General features: G+C 30.5%; 1 protein-coding gene and 1 long non-coding RNA gene across 2 annotated transcripts in view; both read left to right on the top strand.

The window, feature by feature from the left end:
• LOC108572731 (ER degradation-enhancing alpha-mannosidase-like protein 2) overlaps nucleotides 1-1,557 on the top strand; it is a 2,056-nt gene extending 499 nt beyond the window's left edge. The window contains 1 exon segment of the mRNA XM_017935009.1: nucleotides 1-1,557. This exon segment is cut by the window's left edge and continues 13 nt beyond it. Within this exon segment, the coding sequence (XP_017790498.1) occupies nucleotides 1-1,557 (1,557 nt within the window).
• A 5,215-nt stretch (nucleotides 1,558-6,772) lies between these two features.
• LOC108572770 lies at nucleotides 6,773-7,700 on the top strand. Its single transcript, XR_001891390.1, has 2 exons — nucleotides 6,773-6,851; nucleotides 7,458-7,700. It is a non-coding gene; the product is annotated as an uncharacterized LOC108572770 (long non-coding RNA).
• Nucleotides 7,701-10,952: the final 3,252 nt, after the last annotated feature.

Below are 10,952 nucleotides of genomic sequence, written 5' to 3'. Positions count from 1 at the left end.
TTGAAATACGGTGTACCGGAAGGTGAAACTAGCATTACATGTACCGCTGGCATAGGAACATTTTTATTAGAATTTGGAACTTTATCCAGATTAACAGGAGATCCATTGTATGAAGAAGTAGCCATGAATGCTATTAAAGCATTACATTACTATAAATCAAATATTGGATTAGTAGGTAACCATGTAGATGTATTAACAGGTCATTGGACAGCTCAAGATTCTGGAATTGGTGCAGGTGTTGATTCTTATTTTGAGTACTTGGCAAAAGGTACTTTATTATTTCAAGATCCATTATTAGCAACTATCTTTCATGAGCATAAGGCTGCCATTGAAAAATATATTCGTCAAGAAGATTGGCATTTATGGGTTTCTATGACCAAAGGTCAAGTAACTTTACCTGTGTTTCAATCTTTAGATGCTTATTGGCCTGGAGTACTGAGTTTGTTTGGTGAAATTGGAGATGCTATGAAATCCTTGCACAATTATCACAGTGTTTGGAAACAATTTGGATTTACACCAGAATTTTATAATATACCACAAGCTGAAGCATGTCCTAATAGAGAGGGGTATCCACTGAGACCAGAACTTATAGAATCAGTCATGTATTTATATAGAGCAACAGGAGATCCTTATTTGATCCAAGTAGGAATAGATATATTAAAAAGTTTGCAACATAGTGCTAAAACTACATGTGGTTATGCAACTATTAATGATGTTAGAGACCACCGGAAGGCTGATAGAATGGAGTCATTTTTTTTGGCAGAAACAACTAAATATCTTTATCTTCTTTTTGATCCTGATAATTTTATTCACAATTCTGGTCAGAAAGGAGAAGTTATTGAAACACAGTGGGGTCAATGTATTGTAGATGCAGGGGGATATATTTTCAATACAGAGGCACATCCCATAGATCCTGGAGCATTATACTGTTGTCATAGAAGTCAGAATTTATTTTCAGATCAAAAAGCAAGATTATGGAAATTCATCCCTGTAAATGATTTAAAAGAGAAGAACAACATAGAATATAATATGCTACATCAAAAAGATGTTAAAAATAAAGATGATGATAAGCAACCAATTGAAATTGTAAAATTATCTGAAATAAGGCATACCTTTACAAATGACACTGAAAACAGTTCTACTAAAAATTCAATTAATCATGTACCATCTATAAGTGATGCAGTACATGAAACTATAACAATAGAAAAAGAAGATAAAGTAAATGTAAATAATCCAGATCCTGAATCTTTAGAGGTACAAGTTGTTGCACCTCCTTCAGGAATTTATAAAGCTGATGATAGTGAAAATATTGACACATATGAAACTTATCCTACCCCTGATGGACATTATTCTACCCCTGCTATAAAAAATAAGACAGAATCGTTTATTAAGCAAAGTAATACAAAGACAAGGTTTGAACCACAAATACTACTTGAGAATATCAGGAAAAAAAATTTATATCCCACAAATGATTCTGCAAGATTGAACTATCAGCTTTTGTCTTGCCAATCTCAGTCATTCCTACAACGTATATCAATGATAGGAGAATTTTTTTAACATTGTATGAAATGATGCTATTATATATTAGCTATAGTTTTATTTGTTATTAAGTTATACAAATTAATAATTAATACAATGTAATTACCTTGTTTGAATGTATATTTTTGTTAATTTTTATTTTGTGAATATGTTTAAATTATTTTTAACAATTAAAACTATAATAAGTAATCTGTAAATAAACAGTTCCAAAAAATGTTGAAAAAACGGCTGTATATTAAAACCCAAATTCCCTTTGAAATAGCTTATAGGGGACCTCGAGAGAAGTATCGGGCAATTTTTTTTTTTGGCCCAATTTCGGTTCTTCAGGGTGAAAACAGCCTTTGAATGAAGATAAGTGTTACTCTATTTCCCTGTATATCTTTAAAACTATAGTAGATATAAAAAAATGTTTATAATAAAAATTTAATGGCTTTTTATGCCTTATAAGACTGTGCTATTAAATTAATAAAAATTGTTTTTTTAAATAAAAAATCTTCCACTACCGTTGTCGTAAAAAATTTTGAATTTTCTGTCATATCGAAAAATATGTCAAATAAATGCAGATAAATACTAAAATACCAAAAAAATGATAAAAAAAAAAAGATACCAAAGGCTCCAAGTGCAACGATAACAGCACACAAAGCACGTATCAATTAAACTTACTTAAATATCGCATTATTCGATAAGACTAAGATATTTATCTGCATTTATTTGACATATTTTTCGATATGACAGAAAATTCAAAATTTTTCACGATACATTGGATCGGTTACTCTATACATTGTTTGTGACAAGATTCAAGAGGGACAAAGAAAGGGGTGTTCCCCAAGAGGTGGGGACTTTGAAAACGGATATAAGTAAGAGTTGCGATGTGTGATCTCAGACAGTGTTGAAACGGGGTGTAAGAAAAACGTCAAGAGCAATCATAAGCTTGTGATCCGTTATACGTGCAGGAGTAATTCAACAATTTAAGGTACAACTAATGAAACATAGTACAATGTACATATTAGTATTATAACATTTTTTCAATTTTCACAATTTTGCCAACTATGCACGCCTAAGAACTCCATTTCGCACAGAATGTAAGAAAATTACGAATGAAACATTTTTTATTACAATGCACAAGTTTGTACATGTAATTTTACGTGAGAATAGAATACCGTTTTGCAACAAAAATGAACGCAAGAGTATTAACTTTTAATACACTATTTGTAGTAGACTAAGGGTAACAGGTTGGCTAATTTTTATTACGATGTAAGAATAATACATAAACTGTCCGCGATCAGTGAAAAACATATTTCGTACGTTTGAACCATTTTTATAAATCAAATAATTTTCGAGATATTGAAAAAAAAATTTGTTTTCAACCCCAACTTTGAGGACAATTGTCACACCTTAAATGAGAGTCAACACGTGAAAAAAATACATGTCAAATATTTTTTCGAAAACTACATTATACCCAAGATTCATAAAAATTCACGCTTGGAACTCCTCCCTTGTCAGAAGTATAAATTAAATGATCTATATATTAATTCGGGGTATTTCCAATCAATGTCGACTGTTTCTCATTTTTGTATATTTTATATTTCTCCGTTTTTTTTTTTAAATAGATGGATAAAGCATCGAAAGACAATAGGGCTAATCAATGCAATCCTAATCATGATAAAACTGGACCCGGCCACAAAGCGGGGTATCAGGGAGCAGGAACTAAAGCGGACCTGGACAACCATGCTCTCCAGATACAACGAAATAAAGAAGGCAGAAATTAAATGTACAAAATGTAGGGTAAATGTAGGCAGTATATAAAATGTGCATCTTTAATAAACCATTTTATACTTAATCTTCTTCGACATTTTGTTTTTTTTATCCTTTCTGAAATACATTAAAGTTGCAATTAAAATTTTCATTCGCATACGAGTGCATGGATAACGTTATTTAAAAGATCGCGTGCAAACGACAATCACAATAGAACTAATTATAGACGAATTACTGTTCTCGAGAAACGAACGAATTCGTTCAGAGGATAGATTACCTTGTTCTGTTCAAGAACTACCACTTCAATTTTACAATTTCGCTAAAAGATCACATTACAATTTTTTTTTTTTTTTGCTAAAGATAGAACCACGTATGAATAGTACAGAATGTTTTTTCAATTTTCTTTAAATGTATTGGCGTAGAGACCTGACTTACCAACCAGACTTTGTAAGTTCAATTTCTCCTAGATCCGACAAATTTTCCCTCGGCTTATTGGGATTAGGAACAGTGCTGATTCGATTAGTAAGAAAGAGAGGAACACTAGAAAGAATGCGAATGTCGCGATAAGTAGCGTTGCGTGAAAACTTGCTATGCGAATAGAAGGTAATTTCCAATTCGAATTTTGACTTTGAATAAATTCCACCTTATTCTTAAGATAACGAAGAAGGGTCAGTTTATGAAAAGAAAAAAAATTAACCTATTAAAAATTCACTTCCTTATCAATTCTGGTTTACGTGTATGTATTTTTAAAGTAGAAAAAGCTTAAATAAAGAAAAGCACTTATACAAAGAAAAAAAGAAGAGGAATTACTGAAAAACTTTTAGATAATTGTAAAATCACATTTAATGCGCTAATTTTATATTGGCTGGTTGTTTTATCCAAAATCCCCACATAGTAAATTCTTTTCCATCTTGCTCTTCGCTTGGGCCTCGAAATACTTTTACCTTTACACGAGGTACACTATCTGAAAGACAAAAAGGATATATAGATTTATGAAAAACCGAATGAACATAATGGTTAAGTGGTATTAAATGAAGAATATCAAATTCATTGTTGTATTACAACGCACAAATATCAGCATTTAGAACGGATACGAAAAAATGTAGCAAAACTGTATTTGAAATGATAGTTTTTAATATTTCGTTGATTTGTCAGAATTTTATAACAACGTAATACCATAATGAACAAAAATGTCAATATTATAAGTTACTGCACAAATATACGCGTGCTTATAATTAATAACAATTTGAATCTTACCAATTCCCATGGCGTATTCCTGTTCGAATCCTTTTTCCGTGTTAGATTTTGCGTTTACAAATATTACCGAAGTAAAAAAACAAGAAAATAAGGTGATTTTCTGAAAAGAAAACAAACAAAGACCAAGTGAATCATTTTCACTTATATTAAAGAAATAACATTACTAATGCTAAGAATTTGCGACTTACAAATAGTTTCATTGCGATAGATGCAATAACATTTCCGAATAGAGCGAACCTTTTATGTACCGATAAGGTGTATTTAGAGCATAACGAAACCAGATATTTATAGTTTTTAGATACTTTCTTCTATAGAGAAAGTCGTCTTTTTTATCAGTGCAGTGAATGTACGAAAAGATACAATAGACAAAGATGTTAAATTATAATATAATAAATAACTTTGAATATTTTCCAAATGCAATTGCAAGTCTGCTTAAAATTTCATTTGTTTCATTGAGTAAATGCACAAAGTTAGTGTAAAAAAATAATAAAATAATTTCTTGATGATATACGAAAAAATAGTTTTCAAGATCGCCGTATCGATAATGATATACACAAGTATACATATATCACTTTAATTTGCAAAATGACAATGGAAGAGATCGGAGAGGAGAATCGGAAGAATGTTAGGAGTTGGATGAAAGTATATGACGGACTTGTAAAATTTTCACGATGTATTTTCATTTGTCACGTATGTTTCATCTTTAACTACAACATTAACGAGATTCTTCTCGACATGCAAATGAGAGCTTTGCGTTTCTGCGGACGCGCTTTTAATGTGTATAATTTCTCCGGCGAACGGAAAATAAAAATGGTTGTAATTAATAAAAATGCACACATGGTCATCATTGTTATATCTATTTTACACATGTTTTGAATAACGATTATTTAAACTCAAACAAATCGATAACGCACCTAATTATCGTACATCTATTAATTTTTCACGAACCTCCTATCAATACTTTACATTATTTAACGAAAAAGGGGAATGAATAAAAAATTGTAATCATTTCACAGGAAACATGTTGTTTGCCTTTGCTGTTTTAACTTTTGGTCATTAATATTTTAACATTTCTCTGCTTGAGATACACCAAATTAGTATATAGATCATTTGATTTATACTTCTGACAAGGGAGGAGCTCCAAGCATGAATCTTACGTATAATGTAGTTTTCGAAAAAATATTTGACATGTATTTTTTTTACGTGTTGACTCTCATTTAAGGTGTGACAATTGTCCTCAAAGTTGGTGTTGAAAAAAAATTTTTTTTTCAATATCTCGAAAATTATTTGATTTATAAAAATGGTTCAAACGTACGAAATATGTTTGATCGCGGACATTTTATGTATTACTCTTACATAGTAATAAAAATTAGCCAACCTGTTATCCTTAGTCTATTACAAATAGTGTATTAAAAGTTAATACTCTTGCGTTCATTTTTGTTGCAAAACGGTATTCTATTCTCACGTAAAATTACATGTACAAAAGTGTTTAATTCGTAATTTTCTTACATTCTGTGCGAAATGGAGTTCTTAGGCGTGCATAGTTGGCAAAATTGTGAAAATTGAAAAAATGTTATAATACTAATATGTACATTGTACTATATTTCATTAGTTGTACCTTAAATTGTTGAATTACTCCTGCACGTATAACGGATCACAAGCTTATGATTGCTCTTGACGTTTTTCTTACACCCCGTTTCAACACTGTCTGAGATCACACATCGCAACTCTTACTTATATCCGTTTTCAAAGTCCCCACCTCTTGGGGAACACCCCTTTCTTTGTCCCTCTTGAATCTTGTCACAAACAATGTATAGAGTAACCGATCCAATGTATCGTGAAAAATTTTGAATTTTCTGTCATATCGAAAAATATGTCAAATAAATGCAGATAAATACTAAAATACCAAAAAAATGATAAAAAAAAAAAGATACCAAAGGCTCCAAGTGCAACGATAACAGCACACAAAGCACGTATCAATTAAACTTACTTAAATATCGCATTATTCGATAAGACTAAGATATTTATCTGCATTTATTTGACATATTTTTCGATATGACAGAAAATTCAAAATTTTTCACGATACATTGGATCGGTTACTCTATACATTGTTTGTGACAAGATTCAAGAGGGACAAAGAAAGGGGTGTTCCCCAAGAGGTGGGGACTTTGAAAACGGATATAAGTAAGAGTTGCGATGTGTGATCTCAGACAGTGTTGAAACGGGGTGTAAGAAAAACGTCAAGAGCAATCATAAGCTTGTGATCCGTTATACGTGCAGGAGTAATTCAACAATTTAAGGTACAACTAATGAAACATAGTACAATGTACATATTAGTATTATAACATTTTTTCAATTTTCACAATTTTGCCAACTATGCACGCCTAAGAACTCTATTTCGCACAGAATGTAAGAAAATTACGAATTAAACACTTTTGTACATGTAATTTTACGTGAGAATAGAGTAACGTGTTACAATGAAAATTAACGCAAGAGTATTAACTTTTAATACACTATTTGTAATAGACTAAGGATAACAGGTTGGCTAATTTTTATTACTATGTAAGAGTAATACATAAAATGTCCGCGATCAAACATATTTCGTACGTTTGAACCATTTTTATAAATCAAATAATTTTCGAGATATTGAAAAAAAAATTTTTTTTCAACACCAACTTTGAGGACAATTGTCACACCTTAAATGAGAGTCAACACGTAAAAAAAATACATGTCAAATATTTTTTCGAAAACTACATTATACGTAAGATTCATGCTTGGAGCTCCTCCCTTGTCAGAAGTATAAATCAAATGATCTATATACTAATTTGGTGTATCTCAAATCAATGTCGACTGTTTCTCATTTTTGTATATTTTATATTTCTCCGTTTTTTTTTTTTTTTAAATAGATGGATAAAGCATCGAAAGACAATAAGGCTAATCAAGGCAATCCTAATCATGAAAAAACTGGACCCGGCCACAAAGCGGGGTATCATGGAGAAGGAACTAAAGAAGACTTGGACAACCATTCTCAGCAGATACAACAAAATAAAGAAGGCAAATGTTAAATGTACAAAACGTACGAAATCTAGGATAAATATAGACAATATATAAAATGTGCATCTTTAATAAACCACTTTATATTTAATCTTCTTCGACGTTTTATTCGAAAACTTGCTGTGCACCCTAAATATGCATTTTCAACGAATAGAATGTAATTTCCAATTCGAATTTCGACTTTGAATAAATTCCACCTTATTCTTAAGATAACGAAGAAGGGTCAGTTTATGAAAAGAAAAAAAATTAACTTATTAAAAATTCACTTCCTTCCTTATCAATTCTGGTTTACGTGTATGTATTTTTAAAGTAGAAAAAGCTTAAATAAAGAAAAGCACTTATACAAAGAAAAAAAGAAGAGGAATTACTGAAAAACTTTCAGATAATTGTAAAATCACATTTAATGCGCTAATTTTATATTGGCTGGTTGTTTTATCCAAAATCCCCACATAGTAAATTCTTTTCCATCTTGCTCTTCGCTTGGGCCTCGAAATACTTTTACCTTTACACGAGGTACACTATCTGAAAGACAAAAAGGATATATAGATTTATGAAAAACCGAATGAACATAATGGTTAAGTGGTATTAAATGAAGAATATCAAATTCATTGTTGTATTACAACGCACAAATATCAGCATTTAGAACGGATACGAAAAAATGTAGCAAAACTGTATTTGAAATGATAGTTTTTAATATTTCGTTGATTTGTCAGAATTTTATAACAACGTAATACCATAATGAACAAAAATGTCAATATTATAAGTTACTGCACAAATATACGCGTGCTTATAATTAATAACAATTTGAATCTTACCAATTCCCATGGCGTATTCCTGTTCGAATCCTTTTTCCGTGTTAGATTTTGCGTTTACAAATATTACCGAAGTAAAAAAACAAGAAAATAAGGTGATTTTCTGAAAAGAAAGCAAACAAAGACCAAGTGAATCATTTTCACTTATATTAAAGAAATAACATTACTAATGCTAAGAATTTGCGACTTACAAATAGTTTCATTGCGATAGATGCAATAACATTTCCGAATAGAGCGAACCTTTTATGTACCGATAAGGTGTATTTAGAGCATAACGAAACCAGATATTTATAGTTTTTAGATACTTTCTTCTATAGAGAAAGTCGTCTTTTTTATCAGTGCAGTGAATGTACGAAAAGATACAATAGACAAAGATGTTAAATTATAATATAATAAATAACTTTGAATATTTTCCAAATGCAATTGCAAGTCTGCTTAAAATTTCATTTGTTTCATTGAATAAATGCACAAAGTTAGTGTAAAAAAATAATAAAATAATTTCTTGATGATATACGAAAAAAAAGTTTTCAAGATCACCGTATCGATAATGATATACACAAGTATACATATATCACTTGTATTGCAAAATGCAACATAACGTTTATTAATTTGCAAAATGACAATGGAAGAGATCGGAGAGGAGAATCGGAAGAATGTTAGGAGTTGGATGAAAGTATATGACGGACTTGTAAAATTTTCACGATGTATTTTCATTTGTCACGTATGTTTCATCTTTAACTACAACATTAACGAGATTCTTCTCGACATGCAAATGAGAGCTTTGCGTTTCTGCGGACGCGCTTTTAATGTGTATAATTTCTCCGGCGAACGGAAAATAAAAATGGTTGTAATTAATAAAAATGCACACATGGTCATCATTGTTATATCTATTTTACACATGTTTTGAATAACGATTATTTAAACTCAAACAAATCGATAACGCACCTAATTATCGTACATCTATTAATTTTTCACGAACCTCCTATCAATACTTTACATTATTTAACGAAAAAGGGGAATGAATAAAAAATTGTAATCATTTCACAGGAAACATGTTGTTTGCCTTTGCTGTTTTAACTTTTGGTCATTAATATTTTAACATTTCTCTGCTTGCTACATTTCATATTACAAATTAATGCATTTTTGACACTGTTCTTTTGCAGCAAAAAAAAAAAAAAAAAGAAATGAGAAATTGTAATGTATGAAATATCCATTTGCAAGCACCCTAGACAAAATATCTGTTTTACATCAATGATCTGCCAGGTAGGATGAGTAATTGTACGATTAGAAAGATTTTTATGGAGAAAAAATTGAAAAAGAAACATTCCAAGTCAAGTTCGAGTGTGTACACTTTGATTAATAAAATTGTGTCAAAAAGAAGCATTTTTATTTCAACTTAAAAATGAACATTTCGCACATTACAGTGCAATATCTTTTTACATCGTATTGAATGATTTCTTAGCTATGAGATAAATTCAAAGAATTTCGATACATATTAGAAATTTCAAACAACGTTGTATTACAGGTTTGTTTCCAGAAGATAATAAATATCCTACATTGCCTCGAAGCAAAATATAGAAGCTAATGTTGTCGGCTAGATTTAAAAAACGGAGACAAGAATGAAGGGGAAAAAAACGAAAAATAAAAGAAAATCCTCGATTGAGTGCTTCGACTTTAACTGCTTTGTCTCCAAAAGAGAAAAGTGGAAGAATTGCAGTACCTGTAATTTTTTTTTAACGTGAATTCCGAGTTCATTCCCTTGATAATTAAACAAAAAAAAAAAAAAAGAAGAAAGATGTACAGCGTTAAAATCAAATGTACTTTACTATCCGTGATATTTTTGTAACTCACTGTGTACTGCATACTGGTCACGTAACAATAATCGGAAGACGTTGGATAGGACAATATTAACGAACAAATGCTTTTTTTCTTTTTTTCTTAAATGTTACGATCAAGGATTTTCTCAGGAATGATGTTACTTTCTAAAAACTTAAATTGCGCGTTTAAAAAGAAAGAGATTTAATAATTTCGCGTTTTGCCAATTGTATTGAAATTGCGGTGTAACTACGAAACCTTGTTTAATGTATCATTTTACATCGAAAAGATTACGTTCGTAAGGACGAATAATTAATTGAATTACTTTTTCTCAACTTTACCCTCTCGATAATAAACTTTCTTCTGTGATCATTGTATTTATAGTTTCATGCATGACATTGCTGCCTAATTTCATCTAACGTTTGTCCTTTTCCTTGTTTTTTTTGGTCAGCGATTATAATCAAAGCTGTGTTTGTTGAACGTCATAGAAATCAAATATCGACTTCGGATATCAACCTCCCTTTTTTTTTCTTTTTCTTTTAAATAATAAGGCAATATCATTGTTCAATTGATAAATTGATCTACGTCGATGGTGTTAAAGGAGAGAACGATTCCTCGAGAAAGGATAAAACCAATTAAAATGATCTACGGATGACTTTACTTATACATTAAATTTGATCATTGCCTTAACAATTAACGCTTAACTCCTATAACCCTCAA

The sequence above is a fragment of the Habropoda laboriosa genome, unplaced genomic scaffold (genome assembly GCF_001263275.1).
Source record: "Habropoda laboriosa isolate 0110345459 unplaced genomic scaffold, ASM126327v1 scaffold22, whole genome shotgun sequence".
In the NCBI taxonomy this organism is placed as follows: Eukaryota; Metazoa; Arthropoda; class Insecta; order Hymenoptera; family Apidae; genus Habropoda; species Habropoda laboriosa.
This window is presented reverse-complemented; position numbering and strand designations above follow the sequence as displayed.